At 27.5% G+C, this 19021-nt stretch overlaps 2 protein-coding genes and 1 long non-coding RNA gene across 4 annotated transcripts; all 3 read left to right on the forward strand.

The window, feature by feature from the left end:
• The first annotated feature begins 2063 nt into the window (after positions 1 to 2063).
• LOC137806005 (small ubiquitin-related modifier 1-like) lies at positions 2064 to 3375 on the forward strand. The gene is made up of 4 exons (XM_068605879.1): positions 2064 to 2246; positions 2414 to 2512; positions 2834 to 2983; positions 3174 to 3375. Exons 1-4 carry the CDS (start codon positions 2244 to 2246, stop codon positions 3279 to 3281), a joined length of 360 nt encoding a protein of 119 aa, XP_068461980.1. The 5' UTR covers positions 2064 to 2243; the 3' UTR covers positions 3282 to 3375.
• Positions 3376 to 6449: 3074 nt separating this feature from the next.
• LOC137806007 (uncharacterized) lies at positions 6450 to 8952 on the forward strand. 2 transcript variants are annotated; one of them, XR_011080292.1, is made up of 4 exons: positions 6450 to 6498; positions 6711 to 6788; positions 6923 to 7008; positions 8817 to 8952. It is a non-coding gene; the product is annotated as an uncharacterized lncRNA (long non-coding RNA). The 2 variants fall into 2 exon arrangements; XR_011080291.1 differs by lacking the exon at positions 6450 to 6498 and having other exon boundaries at positions 6621 to 6788.
• A 2925-nt stretch (positions 8953 to 11877) lies between these two features.
• On the forward strand, positions 11878 to 19021 carry LOC137808733 (uncharacterized). The gene is made up of 9 exons (XM_068609998.1): positions 11878 to 12284; positions 12376 to 12468; positions 13145 to 13249; positions 14589 to 14738; positions 15582 to 15680; positions 15776 to 15904; positions 16498 to 16677; positions 17494 to 17610; positions 18671 to 19021. The coding sequence occupies exons 1-9, from the start codon at positions 12021 to 12023 to the stop codon at positions 18830 to 18832; spliced, it is 1299 nt and encodes a 432-aa protein (XP_068466099.1). The 5' UTR covers positions 11878 to 12020; the 3' UTR covers positions 18833 to 19021.

Consider the following 19021-nt stretch of genomic DNA (forward strand, 5'->3'; position numbering starts at 1 on the left):
TATGCATATTTTAGTTAATTAAAATAATTTAAAGTTTCATTTATAAATAAAAGAAAAAATATATAATTCAAAAAATAATTAAATATAATTTTAAATGTAAGTATAATTTTATTATTTTTCATTTTATTAATTTAAATTAATTTTTTTACTTAAGTTAATTTATTTAGATAATTTTAATATTATTTATTATTCTTTAAATTATGTTATATATAAAAAATTATTATTAATAATAATTTCCATTATTAATATTATTGTATGAAGGACATCATTGTCTTTTCTTCTCATTCCACTCTCATTTTTCTTCAATTATGAAAGGATCCTAAATACCCTAAACTTTACACCCACTCTCACCCTCAACCTCTCCCTCTCCTAGAAGTAAACAAGGGTGACACCCATTCACCCTCACTCTCACCCTCAACCTCAATCACCCCCAAAAGCAAACACACCCTAAAAGAGGTGTTAAGTTTTTCAATATATATATATATATATATATATATATATAGAGAGAGAGAGAGAGAGAGGATGAAACTCACTCTTCTAAATAGCTAAAAAATAACACAATAATATTTTATGAATAAGTTAGTCCTTACATCCTTGAGATTTCAACTTTGTACATGTATTATAAGTTCTTGTGAATGAGTTATTAACAAACATTCTTTTATTGATAGAGTTGGAATTATATGTTTTAAATTCAAAATTAATCAAGATCGTTCATGGATTTCACAACTTCTAGTTATACGATTTTAGCTAAAGTCATGTTAGTGTGACACGATTTCCATATGGACAAAATCTGAATTGAAATTGTTATGACATGACTTTACTTCTTTATATAAAGTAATGTCAGTTAGGCATGACTTCTCCAATCTCATATTTTTTTTTACTCGTGTTCATAATATATATACTAAATTGCATCATATTAGTGAAAAATGTTAAGGTGATCATAATTTATTTATTTATTTTTAATTTTCGGGTACAGATTTTCATACCTAAATGTGGGTATATTTATTACTTTTTCTATATACTTAATTGTGTGTAAGTTACTGCATGAGAATGCATTTGGTTTGTGTATATAACATAACATTTTGTGTGAGTAGGGCCAGTAATATTTGCTCTCTCTTATCTCATTTACGTAGCATTATGGAGGCACCATTTAGCAAAATTTCGTTTTGGTTTTCCCTACTCATTCACGTACCAATTGTATTTCTGTTATGTTTGCATTTACGTACTAATCCAATTACATATGGCAGTTTTTATTTTATTTTATTAAGGTTCTATGCGTGTGGGGTCCACTGTCATGCTTTTACGTTTTCCAAATTTTGGGTTCCTATTGCTTTTTGGACTCCTCGTTTTAATATTTCCACTCCCAACACTTTCATTATTTGCAGCACATGTTTTTTACATATGCCCCATTTCTGAAATCCTGGCCCATCACTTGTGATATTACCAAATGATGGATAGTATTTCGAATAAAGCTATGAATATTTCAATAAATTAAAATTCATTTTAATCTTTAAAAATAATTTTAGCATGTGAAATATCAAGATAAATATGACATATTCACCTAAATAAAAAATATATATAAAATTTACAACTTAACACATTATAACTTACAAGATCAAATGAATTTGGTCAAATTTGCTTGAATCTTTAATCTCAACAAAAATTCAACATCAAATCAATTTGGTCAAGTTTTCTTGAATCTTTAATGTCAAAATAAATAAATAAAAATAAGTCATGATCATCTAAAATACAATTCTGATACTTTTTAAAGACTTTGATAAACTCATGCACCACTCATTTCTTCCATAATCGTGTGATTTATGTTTTATTTATAAGAAACAATTAATATATTTTCTTGAATATAAAAAAATATCTTGTGCATCACGAGTAATTTTAAATACCAATAAATCGTAACTATTTTTTATTTTAATTATAAAATACTCCTTTTGTTTATAGTTTACAAAAATAATTTACTTTTTAACTGTTCACGCTAACTTACCCTTTTTCTTTTCTTTTGTTACTATTAACACTTTGAGAAAACTGAAACCAACACATACAACAACGTTTTCATGTGAAACAAACACAATTCATGCTCCTTTCTCTGTCCTTTTCTTTGAAGCGTTTTTTTTTTTTTCAACTTCTTTCTTTTTCTCTCTGATTCAAGAATAAAAGAAATTGCAGGGACCCCTCTTCAACTTTTTGTGTGGTTTTGGAGGTTTTGTTTCACATTCTAGCAGAAAACCATGGTTTAATTTTCTACCCTTTCTCAGACTTTTCTGCATTTTTCCTGATACCATCTTGGAGTGAAACCTTACTTTTTTGTCTGCATAGTTCTACCATAACTAAATTAGTTTTTTTTTTCTTGAATATTGAGGTTGGTGGAATCTTACATCTCTTCACTTTGTGTGTGCAGAAGAAGAACATGGCTACCACCACTACTGTTGGTGGGCTTAAGAGAAAATCACCACCTGATGATGTGTGTTCTGATGTCGACTTATCAATCAGCTTTCAGGTGTATACATGATTCTTCAATTTCTCCAAGATGATCCTTTTTGTTCTATTTTTTTTTTTGTTCCTGAATCATTGCTGAATATCCCTTGTTATTGATAATGGGTAGATGATTCTTCTGGCAAAATTTAATTTTTAGATGAATGTAAACCCTAATTTACTTTTCCAATGTGTAAAACATTTCACAATAATATTTTCTATAGGTTCAAGATTAAGGGTTTAGAGATTAGCCTTTAGGATTTAAGCATATTTGGTAACTTTATCAATTCTAAAAGTATAATTCTTCAGATAAATTTTTCTCAGTTTTTTGCTGATTGAAGTGTAGGATGGGAATAAACTGTTCTTCAAGGTGAATCAGAATTTGGAGTTTGCTAAGGTATTCAGAGATTTCTGTGACAGAAAGAAGTTGGAATATGAGACCTTGAAGTTCATACATGAGGGTACTCAAGTTAAGGGGCGACAAACACCCAAAATGGTAACACACTTCTCAACTCAAACCAGTTCAAAACAGTTTTAGTGATCAATTTTGAAGAGAAAAAAATGTTTTTGTAACTCTAGTTTGCAAAATAATTTAGAGATGAAAAAAAATATAGAAATGAAAGGAGATTTTGTTTTCAAAAGCCCTTATAATTTGAATTAAAATTATGAATGTACCTTGGCTTCAGCTGAATCTGGAAAATGGTGCTGAGATCTTTGCTGTGAGAAACCAAGTTGGAGGTGGTGTTGCTGCATTTGATGGTGATCATTTGTGTTCAATTGTTAAGATGTTATGACATGGTTGTTAACACTGCATAACCTTATAATTTGCTTAACTGTTATGGTAATTATATATTATCAGAATAAACCTGCATTGTTACTGTTTCTAAATTAGATTCTAATGTGGATTTGAGCACAACCATTTCAGAGTTTGAACTATATATATATATATATATGAGGGATTATAATTTTACTTTTGATAGTAGTTAATTAAAGAGAACAGTTTTATTGACACTATGACTATGAATAGTAATAAACATATCTATGATATTGTTTGTAATAATATAATAATATTTTTAAATTAAAAAATGAAATAATAAAATATTAAATTATTTAGGTGTGAAGTGTATGTTTTTATTGTTGAGAGTGTTAATATATCAGCACCTTTAATTAAATAATTATGAATTATATTAAATTAAATTTATTCATTTACTCTTGCTAATGATCATGTACTTAAACCTATATTTTTCCTAAATAATTTTAAGGATTGATATTTAGAAATGCATAAAGATTATCTATACCATGATAAAATTAGTGATATTGATTTTATTGTAACCATCTATATGGAAAGAGAATTTAAAGTATCTTCATTTACATGTCTTGCAAATGAAAGAAAGGGAAGAGGGTAAAAATTGATATTGGTTTGATTGAAAGAGAAAAAAAAATTAAAAAATAAAAAATAAAAATAAATGAGTAATTTTTTTGTAATAGATTTTATTGATGTGATAGAAAAAAGAATATGCAAATTGAATAATATAATGAATTAACAAGAATGGGTATGAATTAAATTAAAGGTGATTAATTATGAAGGAATTAATTTATAAAATTAGAAATAATATTAAAAAAATATTTAAAATTTAAACTTAATTTATTTAAATATTTAATTGCAAAATATCTCTGAATTTGTTTTCCATATACCAATTTAAAAAAAAAATAAAGTGTGATAAAATTGAAATGAAAAATGGGAATTACATATTAAATCAAAGTATATATAAAAAAAATAAAATTGTCTAAGTCAAGTTAAATCGTTTCTCCCGTCACAAATTATGAAAAAGTTAACTACACTTTTTATTATCACTATCTTCTATTCTAAATTCTTAGGAAAAAATTGTTATCAAGAAGTGGCATTCTGAACACATGCTACTAGGGGATTGTTAAACTATAATCCACAACTTCCATAGAAGGAAAGATGAAAAAACACAATAATTTTCTTAGTTTCAACACTTTTATGTAAAACAAAAATTGAATGAGTGATTGTTAAATGTGGAAAGTGGTTGAAAGTGATTATGGATAGATAGTAAGTGGAACCTACCATGTGGAATGATGGATCTATATTATTTTATTGGATTTAAAGGTTAGAATATTAGTATTCTCTATAAAAATGAAAAAAAAAAAAGTTTAAAAACAAACATTCATTTTCCTTAGTCTATGATTTGGGAGACTTTTTTTTTCATCTTAAATTCTCACATTTACTTAGAGTTGAAGTTAACATATAATAGAATATTTGGTTAAGTCGTGAGTGATTTCTGAAAGAGTAGTTAGGAGTTGAAATTAACATATAAAGAATATTTGGTTAAGTCGTGAGTGATTTCTGGAAGAGTACTTAGGAGTTGAAGTTATTAACTATTTAAATAATATATATAAAATAATATTTGGTTAAGTCGTGAGTGATTTTTGAAAGAATACTGAGTTAAATCCGTAGTGATTTGTGGAAGAATATTTAGTTCAATTGGGAGTGATTTGTGCAAAAATATTTAGTTAAGTCATAATGACCTGTGAAATATTTAGTTGCCAGGAGTTGACTTGCGCAATAATACTTAAATCATATTTGTATTGTACTTCGCAAGTTTGTTTAATGCTACTTAATTTGTTTATTGAGAACTAAATGTAGTATGTTGTATTATCATCAGTATTAAATTGAAGAAAAAAAAAACCTACTATCGTAAAATCATTCTTTAACCAAGAAAAATAATTAATCTATAAAGTTGTTGTGAATGTTATATTCTATTCAGGACAAACATATCTATCTCATCATTTAACAATTAAAATTATTGTTTGAAGATGATATTTGTGAAAATATTTTAAAATTGAGTAAAACACAATTCAACCTATTCTTATTGTATTTTTTTTCACATTATCCTTATCATTATAATTTAATTTTAATTAATTCTTAAATTATTAAAATTTAATTTAATAATAATAATAATATTTTAATTATTTTTATTGTAATTATTTTTAGTTTTATTAATATTTAATTCATATATTATTATTATAATTGATTATTATTTTTAATTACTTTTTGTTTTTAATTTTCTATTTCATTATTATTGTTGTTGATTACTTTTATTTTTGTATTATTTTATTATATTATATGGAGAATTAAGAATTTTTCTTCTCGTTGAAAATCTGGTGACATTGAAACTACATTTGATGCAAGTTAGTCTTGGTAAAATTGAATTTATAGAAATTTGAAAATTTAAGCTTCAAAATTAAAAAATAAAATTGAAGTAAAAAATAATAATTTAAAAATTTCAATAGTAATAAATATATTTGAGAAAACATAATTAAAAAGTTACTTTCTTATATTTTGTATTTTTTTCATTACCTAGAATACCAAAACAAAGTGTACTGGTCAATTTTAAGTACATTTAATAAGTAGTATGCTTGTTGCAACAGAAATGGAACAAATAGTGACGACAATGAAATATACGAAGCTGTCACAAAGATAACCAATTTCAGAAAGTTGTGCACATGAGAGACACTTTATCTGAACACTATTCAATTTCATGCACCTAATTTTTCTCATCAACAACATCTTCATGCTATAAATACAAGAAAGTTAAATAAAAAATAGATTGAAAAATAATTACTGTTATATTATTTTATTTATGTCTTTATTATTTGTATATTTATTGAATATTTTATGAATAATTTTATATTGAATAAATCACATTTTTGTAAAGTGTTGTTTTTAAAAAAAGTGATGATATTTTGACATCTTACTCCACTTTACACACATCAAAATATATTAATATTTGTAATAATATATATATATATATATCTTTATTAAAAATATAGACAAAATACAAAATGTTAAAATAATTTTCAAAATTAAAAAAAAAATTAAAAATAACTAAAATATTAATATTTAGTGGGATGTAGGGTGGATCATCCATTTTTTTCATGTAGAAACCAAAAGTCTTAAGCAACCGATCCGGCATAACAACTCAAAAGGTAAAGATATTAATTTCTTCATACTCGTTCTAAGTTTGAAGTACCATTTTTACAAATAAGAATCCTCCGGTCAGTAAAAAAACCATTTTCCTAAAAAAAATTGACAGTTTTCTTTGTTTTTCTTTCCTGCACATTTGCTTAGGATGTGATTTTAATAAGTGGTCCTTTTTTCTTTGTCAACTTTTCTCTCTGATCCTTTTCTTTCATACCAGCTTTAGGAAACTGAAACTAAAACTAGATGTGGTGAAACCAGAAAGTGTTCTTGCTCATTCTGTATCTTTTTTCTCTTGGTGAGCTTTTTCTCTCTTCTCATAAAAGTTTGATGCAATTGGGGATGATGAGATCTTAGTTTTCAGTCTTTTATATCTGTTTGTGTTCATTGGTGGAATTTTACATATTTTTTCTTCTTTTATTCTGCATGAAGAAGAAGATGGGTAGAAGAGGTCGACCTAGGAAAAATTCTGCAGTTGATGATAAGATGTTCAGATAAACTTGTTGGTAACAGATCAGGTGATGTACATATGTATTACTCTGTGTTTTTAAGCCTTTTTTTTTTCTTAATCATTGCTTAGAAAAAAGTTTTGAAATATTACCATTTTTATTCATAGAGAATATTTTCATTGGTATAATAGACTATCATCTAGTCTTTTATTAGAATTCTCTATGAATAACTATCACTACAAGAAAATCATGAAATAGAAACCAATTTTTAGTGACCAAAATAATTAGTTGCAATAGTAACTAAATTAGAGACCATTTTGGAAACTAAAACAAAAATTAGTTTCTAAATTACTTTATATTATTTTCTATTATTGTTAAATAGTTTTTAAATTGGTCTCTAATTAACAACCAAGGTTTTAGAGACTAAATTTAAAAACTAAATAATTGGTAGATAAAACATTGGTTGCTAATTAGATACCAATTTAAAAACTATTTAACAATAATAGAAAATAATAGAAACTAATTTAGAAACCAATTTTTGTTTTAGTTTCTAAAATGGTCTCCAATTTAGTTACTATTGCAACTAATTATTTTGGTTTCTAAAAATTGGTTTCTATTTGATGATTTTCTTGTAGTGTATAATCTATCTATGTATCATTTTTTTTAACATATACGTTTTGATCTAATCTTCTATATATATATATATATTTTTTTTTAATAATATTTTTTTTCGTGCGATGACAAATGATTGTTGTTACTTGAGGTGTGATGTCAAGTTACATAGGGATGCATAACATGAAAACTTTATTTTTAAAAAAAACATAAATTTCACATCTTAATAAATTATTATTTTATTTATTTTTAAATTTAAAAATATTATTATATTGTTATAAACAGTATAAAATGTATGATATTTATTATTTATAGTGTCAACAAAACTTTTATCCTTAGAAAAAGCCTTTGATTTTGATATTCAAAATGCTATAACACTTATAATTACATGTTTCTTAAGAATAAACCACCAAATTAACCAATTATCACCCTTTCTATTAAATATATAAAATTGTCTAAAAAGAAAAGTATATATAGAATAGGAAAATAAAAAACAAATAATATTTTTATATGTTAAAATTTATATATATATGCTAAAAATCAGTTATTGAAAAAGTTATATAAATAATTTTTATAAATTAATTTATGCATCATATTAATAATTTTAGTTTATAAGAGAAACGTTTACTTTTTTTTTCCAACATTCCAATACTTTCAAGGAACTCTGGCGGTATTTTTATTTTGGATATATAAATATTAATTATTTTATACTAAAATCACATTATTGATGAGTTGAAATTTACTTTCAGTGGGCTTTACAGTAGTTAATTTTTATATATTTTAAACTGATGAAAAATAACATTTTTTGAACTAAAATGACTTATAAATGAATTGAAATTTAACTCTGATTGTATTTTACATTTACGATGGAAAAAGGTTTCACAGTGATGTATTTTACTTGTTTTAAAGTATTAAATATAAAATATAAATTGTAAATAACAAAAATAACTCTTTAATATAATACAACAATTAAAAAAAATAACAAGATTCTAAACTCAATTCCACAAGTAATTTAAACACTATATATGGTGTTTCTTTTATTTGGTATTTGTTTTGAATTGTCTGGTTTGAATGTTTATTCTGAGGTTCTGAAATTATTGTTAGGTGTTAGTTTCTTTATGAGTTTAGATTTTTTGGATGTATTATGCCTGTCTTTTGTAATTTTATAAGTTACAACACTCCTGAAGTGATACATATTTATTTGTTACTTTTTACTGATAAAAAAATTTGAATTTTAATATTATGTTTGATTTGATTGAGCATAGGAGGGACGTCATATGTACTTCAAGGTGAGTCAAGAGTTGGAATTAAAGAACGTATGCAAAGAATTCTTTGAGAGAAGAAACATGGAATTACATACCATACAGTTCTTATACGATGATACTCACATTAGGGGAAAACAAACACCAAAACTGGTTAGTTTTAATGCTATACCTAAAACAAAAATATTACTTCAATTTTTCAATCATTTTTTTACAAGTGCGGTTGGAGATCTCACGTCATTAGAGATTATGATATTTCATTATTTATAAATAGATATAAAACATATTTTATAAACTGATTTTATGAATTTGAGTTAGACTTAAAGTAGGTGCATCTTTCAATCTCTAGAACATTAAGTATCATAACATTAGTTTTTCTTTTCCTTCTTATAATTTGAGTTTAAGTTTAATTTAATTAAACAAATTCCACCTTTAAGAAGATCTCTTCTATATTTGAAGTGTAAATTTGGTGTTTTGCAAATGGAATGGTAATAGATACATTCAACAACAATTAATCAATTTAAAACATCTTTCATTATCAATATGAAATTTAGAGTTTTGGATTTAAAATTTAGGTCTTGGAATTTACAACAAAGCTTTGAGTTAAACATACATAAATCCACTCCTTACCGAAGTCCACTTTTAAAAGTATAAATTGAGAAGTTATAATATGCATTCTATTGTTTCATTTATTATTGTGATTAGTATATTTTGATTTTTTTTAAAATGAAAAGATGTATAGAAAATTTCATATGAATTAAAAATATTATCAAATTTTAATACATAATGCTATAATTTTAAATGTGAGTTTGTCTCACATTGAATAAAAATAATCTAAATAAAAATGAGTATGAATGAAGTATATAAGAAAGAAAATTCACATATTTATTGTTTTAAGGTTTAGGGTTAGAAGTAGGGTCTTGACTTTCTAGTATGGAATGTTTATAGTTTATTACTTTCAAATCATTTTTACGTTTCCACACAGAAAATCCTCAACATTTAAATAAGTGTAAACTCAAATTATTAAATTGAATTAAAAATTGAGGTGTATTTTATAAAAATATTTTTTATAATGATGGTGTAGAAGTAATATTTATAGGTCATAATTTACATGAAGTTTTTTTTTTCCTTACAAATAACTTATTGTTTACATTTTACATGTAAATTTTACTTCAGCTTAATATGGAAGATGGTGCTGAGATATTTGCTGCTAGACACCAACTTGGAGGTGGTGTTACTGCCATATAACTCTTGTTGTCACAAATATATATGTATATATATATATATATATATATATATATATATATATATATACTACACAAAATTAAAGAGTATTCGTACTCACTTTATATTTGATTTGATTTGAAAGATATATTATATATTTGTTTCAAATATGATTAAATTTAGTTCATGCTTATCTGAAATTTATAGTATTGTAATGGAATTGAGAGATATACAATAATGTATAAATTTGGAATAAATCTGTTTTGTCTTTAAATTTTAAATATTATTTATTTATATAATTCTTAAAAAAAATTGTTTTAGTTTTTATTGAATTATATTTTAAAAATTGGAGCAAGTCTCTTATATGTTTTTTTTTAAATTAATTATTCAAATTTTAAAGTGATTAGTTTAGATTTTTAATTTTTAAAAAATATTCTTCCTAAAAATTGCACCAAATATATAAGTTGTTATTAACTTTAATTTAAATTGACCAAATTTCATTGTCTCTTAAAAAAATATTTGTTTTCAACTCATGAAGAAAATTAATTACTTCATATATAATATAAACAATTTAAGGTTAACAAATTATACATAATTATTTACTAGAACTTCATGTGAAATCATGTTTCTCTCTTGTTCGTATCATGATTCAAAGACAAAGTTAAAATAAAAATCTTCCAAATGTAAAGACATATTTTTAAAAATTTACAAAAATGCATAATTATTCATATATAGATAAATATAAATATATTCTTTCGTCGCGATCATTTTGAATTGCATATACAATATCAATATATTCTTATAATATTTAATTATTGTAATAAATTAAATATTCCAAATCTCTTTATTAAGTTGCTTATGTTCATGGTTGTAATATTGTTTTTTCATGTATCAAAACAAATAATCAATTTTGGCATGAATTAATATTGGTAAGGATCTCTTTAAAAAAAATATTTTGCTTGGTATTTAACATTGAGAAATTTGTATGGAGAAGTAAAATAAAACTCAAATTGAGAACAAAAACTTATTTAAAAAATATTTTTAATTTTTTTATCTGTTTTTGTAATTTATTTTTAAAAATACCTTGAATGAAAAAAAAATAATTAGATCGACAAGAATCTTACCTAACTTGTTAGGTTATGACACATCCTTTGGACATGTACTCATAATATTTTCACTAAAAGAAATTTATTAAATAACAATTTAAATTGAGAAAAAAATAATTAGTCACTATATTAACTAAATTAAATACTATTTTAGACACTAAAATAATTATTTGTATCTAAAATAATTTTTATCAATAATACAAATTTTATAAAATAATTTTTAAATTGATATGTAAATTAATTAAGAGGATTTAGGTACTAATTTTAAATTTTAAATTAATTTCAATTAATCTTTTAGAGAATATTTTAGAGTATAAAATATTAGTAAATAAAACCTTCCTAACTAATAATTAAATACCAATTTAAAAAATACTTTATAAATTATTATTATTAATAAAAATTATTTTAGATACTTATTAGTTTGTAAAATAATTTTTAATTTAGTTCAATAATAATTAATTATTTTAATATTTAAAATTAGTTTTAATTTAATAATTTTTTAGAAATATTTGAAATAAGAGTTAGAATTTGTACACAATATTTTAATTATGGGGACAGTAAAATATGATGGACAACTTAATCATTATTTACATTCTAACACTCTATCAATTTCTTTTAATTTTTTGCATTTATTTATTTATTTCAACCACCTACATATTTATTTAGTTATTAATTAATTACTAATTTATGATTTTTGTTAAGAAGTTGAAATAGTTAAATTTAGTGATTAAATTAAGATTGAAAGTAAATAAGAGTTAATTGCAGAGTTGGTAGTTCATCATGTGATCAATCTCCAGCTACAATGTTGATGTTACCAATGCAATGCGCTTCTTTGTTCATCTCCATTCACAAACCCTAACCCTAATCCTCCACCAAAATGAAGAAGGTCCCCGATTGGCTCAACAGCTCTCTCTGGTCCTCATCGCCGTCATCCCCTCCCCCCTCCACCGTCGCCGAACCCTTCCAACCGCCTCCACCTCCTCTGCCCCCGCCCGTCGTCACCTCTTCCCAACCTCCTCCGCTTCCCGTCGTCCAAGATCCTCCACCGACGCAGATAATCGAAGATTCGCCGATCGAAAATCACGGCGACGTCTTTCCCACCGCCTACGACATCACTCGCCAGGCTCAATTGCTGGCCGAGGTGCGCTCGCTTTTGTAAAATGACGATGAACTTTCGTTGATCAATGTGTTTAACTAGAGTATTGATTCTGTGATGGTTTGATTTGGTTTAGTTGTCGAAAAAGGTGGTGGATATGAGCGAGTTGCGGAGTCTCGCGTGTCAAGGTATTCCTGATTCTGCTGGGATACGCTCTACTGTGTGGAAGGTTAGGTTTCTTTCTCATTCTATTTTTTTGTTAATTTTCTTCGTTTTATTATTATTTTAGTCGTTTTTCTTTTTTCTCAAAAATTAGTTAATGTCCATGCACTAATACTGTAAAGAACTTTAGTTTATCAACTAATGAGAACTAATTTCAAACACGACCTTTAAAATAGTATTACATAAATGGAGCAAGCTTACCACATGTAATTTGCCATTGGACCATAGATTCACACGCTCACTGTATCTTAGTTGATGCGGTAGCAGTTCATTCTAATTAGTTATTTGTAGTGTCTTGTGTGTGATGAGACTGATACTATCGTTAATTCCAGTTCAAGTGGTTGTTTGGTATGAGTTTGAGTGCAGCAAGTCTTGAATTGACTTTTAAGAGAAAAAGGAAAAAGAATGTAAAAACATCTTCTGAGATTTTTAGGCGAATTAGATTTATTTAGGACAGCGAGGATTTCTTCACTAGGATTCTCATTTCCCATTTCCTTCCCAACTAATGAAATATGCGACCTACTTATTCCCATTTCCTTCCAACCAAACTAGTCAAGTGTGCTAAAGATTAAGGTTTTGGTTCGTGCGCTTTTTGTTAGTGTGGAGTGTTTTCCTATATAGGTCGATAGAGGGATGTGAGATTATAAAACACTGTTGTAATTTATACTTATTGACGTTTACAGCTTTTGCTTGGATATCTTCCGTCGAATAGAGGGCTTTGGTCATCTGAGTTAGCAAAGAAGAGGTCCCAGTACAAACAATTCAAAGAGGAGATTCTCATGAATCCTGTAAGTTAGTTGGTTACGGAGCTCTGATGCCTTTATGTTATGATCTCATTGATTTTCTTTAACTTTAACCTTGTTTTCTTTAGAATTGAGGGTTGAAGCTGGGAACATGCCTTACTGGTTGAACTAAAGTTGTAGGACTGAGTAACTTTTCTTTGCAAATTATCACATTGATTCTTTTGACAAACTATGTCTTATAGAGGACTGATGATTTTAAGGACTCTATTGTCACTCTTAAACTATGTAGGAAAGAGAGACATTGAATTGAAACTATGTATTCTTTAGACAAAAATTGATTTACTAGGTTTACTTAAAAGGCGATGACAGGACGAGTCACAATGAGATAATTTAGCTTACCAACTTATAATACAGTTCTCCTTCGTTAGGTAGAAGTATGACAGTTGGATCTGTTGGTGTGCCCACAAGCTTAACATTTAACATTTTTGTATCTCCTAGGATTAGAATACGGTTCTCCTTGGTTAGGTACAAGTATGACACTTGAATCTGTTGGTGTGCCCACACAAGCTTAACATTTAGCATCTTTGTTTCTTCTAGAATGTCGAGAGAGCATGTTTTTTTCTGAAAAATGACCAAACCATATTTGAATTTTGCAACTTCTATACTAAGGAAATACCTTAGGTATGCAAGATTTTTGTCTAGAACTTTTGAGCAAGATATTGTTTTTGTTGTACATTATCCTCATTATCGTTGCCTATGATAACAATGTTGTCCACATATACAATGAGATAGATAAATTCCTAGTAGTCATCGAAAACTTTGCCAGAAAACTTGCCGGAGGAGATGTGAGAACATTGTTATCTGCAGAGATGGGAGAAAGCTTTGGAAAAAAAATTCTGCAGAGACTGTGGGTGTAGTACGGTTTTGAGAAATGCTCTAGATAGTACCTTAAACTATAGGAAAGAGAGAGACATTGAGTTGAAACTGTGATTTTTAGACAATATGGATGCTTTATTTACAGTGAGAAAAAGGAATCAATACAATAAATAGGAGAGGTTTGATATCCTCTAGTAATAAAGATATGATATGAGAATAAAAAAACGTACCTAATAGTGCATACAGAATAATCATGATATTGTTAATGATATAGGATCTGCTCCTTGTTTCTATAGTTATAACAGTTACATTAAATTTTTGAATTCTATTGTAATTTAATTGGTTCTCTCTTTGTTACATTGATAGGATTCATCTGTTCAAGTGGTATTGGTATGGTGCATGTGTGTTCAAGTGCTATTATTGTAGAATTAGCGATTGATTGTTATTATATATTCCATTCTATTTGCTTTATCTATTTGGCTCTCTGAATGTTTTGGTGGCTAGCTAGTCAGAAATCACAAGGAAGATGTACAACTCAGCAATTTGTGATACCGATGATGCTGACTGTGCGAGGGCGTTGCTCTCTAGATCAGAAATCACTCATGGGGAACATCCTTTGAGTCTTGGGAAGTCCAGTGTATGGAATCAATTTTTCCAGGTATAATGCAAAAGTGCTCTAGTATTTACAATTTAAAGTGAAAATCATCGTATATCTCTCAGCTTAAAACTGCTGCTGCTGCTGGTATTCTAGAGGTGTTGTGAAAGTCTCAAAACACCTACGGAATTATATAGTGGACTATTGGAATGCCAGAATGTTTGCTGAAAAATAGAACAAGGAGAACACTTTTTTGGTCTGAATAATTGTGTTTTCTCTTTCACATTTCTGCAGCATATAAAGTTATATTTATAGATAGACAAGTGACTCTTAAACTACAATAAGTTACATTTAGATAAAGAGTCACAATGGTAAAGAGTCACAACAATACTTGATTGTCATTAATGAAAGTGCATGGCGTAGTACTCTTGCAACAAAAGCTTTGTAAATATTACAATGCATTTTGATAATGCTGCAAATATTCCATCAATATTGTCTCATGATGCATCTGTTCACGACACTTTTAACTTTAGATATATGGGTGACAAGTGAGAACTAAAACTATTCTTCATGAAGCTTCCTTTACCAAAGAAAGGTGGATTGATCACATTTGCCTGATCTGTAATGACAATCACATTGTCTATTGTGAGATGCTTCTCTAAAGTTAAGAGTATAGGATTACGATGTGATCTATTTGTTCCAATATTGACATGTCTCTGTGAAACTGTGAAAGTAGATTTGTTACCTCAGAACCAATGGTCTTGCTGCTGTCAATATTTATTTAATCTTTAGTGAATTCCAGTTGTCTATTTACTGCAACACAATTTTATAAGTCTCATGCTAATACATTATAATAATTTGTGCCAAGGCTGTTGTGAAGCAAATCTTCTATTTTGCATTTTACAGGATACAGAGATCATAGATCAAATTGATCGAGATGTAAAGCGCACTCATCCTGATATGCATTTTTTCTCTGGTGATTCCCAATTTGCAAAATCTAATCAGGTTTTAACTTTATTTGTCTTAGAATTCATTCAAACTTGAAATTCAAATACTTTTTATTTTTTTGTCTTACACTGTTTCTTGGGGGGCATTTCCAGGAGGCTTTGAAGAATGTATTAATTATTTTTGCGAAGTTAAACCCAGGTGTAAGATATGTGCAAGGGATGAATGAGTTATTGGCTCCTCTCTTCTACGTGTTCAAAAATGATCCAGATGAGGAAAATGCAGTGAGTATATATGAAAAACTCTTCTAATCTTCTAGTTTTTCATTATATGATCTGTCATTGGAATACATTATCAAACCCTTCATTCTCTGTTATTGTACGTGTTTGTGATCCACGCTCTGCACTTGATGGTGCTGTAGTGCATTCATTAGATTGTATGTGTTTTCTAAAGACGAATTGATTAAAATTTATTTTTTTCTTTTTGTTTTGCAAATTTCATTTGAAGAAGTGCTTATCCACGAAAGCCAAGTATTTTTTCCTTTCTTATTCTTATCTGATTAGATGCACTGTATGAATAAGAAAGGGACAACAATGGCAAATCAAAATTCAGGTGTGACCAGTTAATAAACATTGCTAACTTATAGGCACTGAGACATGAAATTTTATCAATCAAATGTAATACAGCATTGCCCTGATTACATAAAAAAATAGAAAGTATGCGAAATAATTAATATGACCAAGGGAATGTTGATTTTTTGTAAACAATTTGCTTTGGTGGCAATAAGGTGGAGTACTATTGTAGATTCATATTGCCGTCATGATTTATAGTATTATTGATTAACTCTGCTCAAGAGTTCCCTATCAATAATTTGCAGGCCTTTGCTGAAGCAGATGCATTCTTTTGTTTTGTTGAGCTTTTGAGCGGGTTACGAGATAACTTTGTTCAACAACTTGACAATAGTGTTGTGGGAATCCGTTCAACCATTACGAGATTATCCCAGCTTTTGAGAGAACATGATGAAGAGCTCTGGCGTCATCTTGAGGTCACTTCCAAAGTAAGACAGTTTTTAGTATATATTCTATCTTCTCACAAGTCCCTTTCAGTTTCATTCTTAATACTATAATTAGTTATTAACAATTATTTATTTGCACAATGCATGATAGCAATATCTATTGTTATGTTTACAGTTGATCTCACATCGACTAAAAATAAGGATACCAAAATGACAAAAAAGAAGACCTGAGCAAAAAATCTTCAATTTTTTTACTTTTTAAAAAGCTATTAAATTATAAAAAATATAATTTCTTTACAAAATTTACACTGTCTAAAAGACAAAATCATTCCCAAAATAAATAATATTGAATAAAATAAATAATTGTGTTAAATTTTGTTACAAAAACAGAAGCATACATATACTTGAATTTAACATATTTTATTCAAAAAAATTTAAAACAAATGATTAGATATTAAAAGGTCAACAAAGAATCATATGTGACTGCAAGACTTCTTTAAAAGGTATAAAAATTAGAAATTGTGCATGCAAATACAACTTATTTAGCAAATTGTAAAAATGAATTTTTGAAAAAAAGTCATAATTTTGAAGTCATGCTTCTAAATACAACTTATTTGAATAATTTTTGAAGTTATACCAAATTCGATAAAATCTAGTGAAAATTGCACTATTATTGTAAATTTTCCAATTATATTGTTTCATGTTTATGTCTTTATACTGTTTATTGTTTCTCAACTAGTTAAGTGATAGTGCATTTAAATAATCATAATACCTTTTTGCATGCATACTTTTTGATGATTCAACCCCTATGTGCTTTTATCAGAAATGGCTCATTTTATAGTTTTGGTTGGATGTCAGGTCAATCCTCAATTCTATGCATTTAGATGGATTACTCTCCTCCTGACTCAGGAATTCAATTTTGCTGACAGCCTTCACATTTGGGACACTCTTTTAAGCGATCCTGATGGCCCTCAGGTACAGTTCATATTTAAAGTAACTTTATATAAAAAGTAAACTTGACAACATCAAATGCAACCTCACCTGCCTTGTCATGCCATTGTTGCCAAATAAGAGGCAATGGACCATAATTCGAAATTCCATTGGAAGTGACCTCACCTGCCTTGTCATGCCATTGTTAACCAAAAATAAAAGTAAGCCATATTCATAATAGATTATGCATGCACGCATAACCGTTTAATCTTACATAATGTTAAAATGGATGCTAGAAAGGATACTCAAAATATGTATCTGGGATAATCGGTTACCAATAACGCCCACAGAACCATAAAGTGTTAATATCGAAAAATATGGTGCACTGGACATTTTTATTTTGCTTTCTTCTCATTCTTGCTAAGAAATTCTGTAATGTGGGGACAATCTTATCCTTTTTTATAAAAATCATGCCCATTTTTCTTATGTTCGTGCATATAAGTGCCATCACAAATCTCGAAAAAATTCATAGCTTTTCTCGTATGTTCTGAAATATTTATCGTGTTCTAACAAAGTGCAAGTGAGCCACCACCGATGAGGAAACCAGGACAATTTTGTTATCAACTGATATTCAGCTATTATACTGATTTTACTCCAAAGTTCTAGTTTTTTTTCCCATAATGGCTTTGCACTTTATTTTACTCCAAATTCATTGTCATATGGTAAAGGAAATGTATGAAGATTCATCCTGGCACATGGCTGTTATAACTTATAATAATGAACTATTGGAAATATATAAAATTTCTCCATTTTGCATTGTTCATGTAATGAGTGGTTTGCTTTCGGTGGTTGGTGCTTGCTACTTTAAATTTTGAAACTGTTTTATCTGCCTCCAAGTACTTCATACATAGTTTCAGCAAAAAAGAAAACAATGATACTTTGACAATCTGTTCCAATATAAATATACTACCTGTGATTGATGATGTGAAGACAAAATATATTAGTCATTTCATAAACTGGTGCAAGTTTTAAGCAGAAAAAATGGGATACTTTATCATAGTTCTTTTATGGTTGAAGTCTATGAGAATTAACACATACTCTGCAGGAGACTCTTCTTCGGGTATGCTGTGCAATGCTTGTTCTCGTTCGCAAGCGTCTCCTTGCAGGTGATTTCACTTCAAATCTCAAGTTACTGCAAAATTATCCCACCACAAACATTAGTCATTTGCTCTATGTTGCCAACAAGTTTCGTGTACAGTCAGTCTAATGTTTCTTTCCCATTATCCTTTTTATTCTGCTTTTGTACTACCTCTTTCAAATTCAATGCTTGTAAATGCATTTTAAGTGTGAGCCTCAGTGCAGTGCTGTTTATTTATTTATTTTAGTTCTAATTTGTACGTAATTTTTGTGGGGATAGTCAATGTGAGCTCGGTTAAATACGCTTATATTACCATCA

The sequence above is a fragment of the Phaseolus vulgaris genome, chromosome 3 (genome assembly GCF_000499845.2).
Source record: "Phaseolus vulgaris cultivar G19833 chromosome 3, P. vulgaris v2.0, whole genome shotgun sequence".
NCBI classification, from domain to species: domain Eukaryota; kingdom Viridiplantae; phylum Streptophyta; class Magnoliopsida; order Fabales; family Fabaceae; genus Phaseolus; species Phaseolus vulgaris.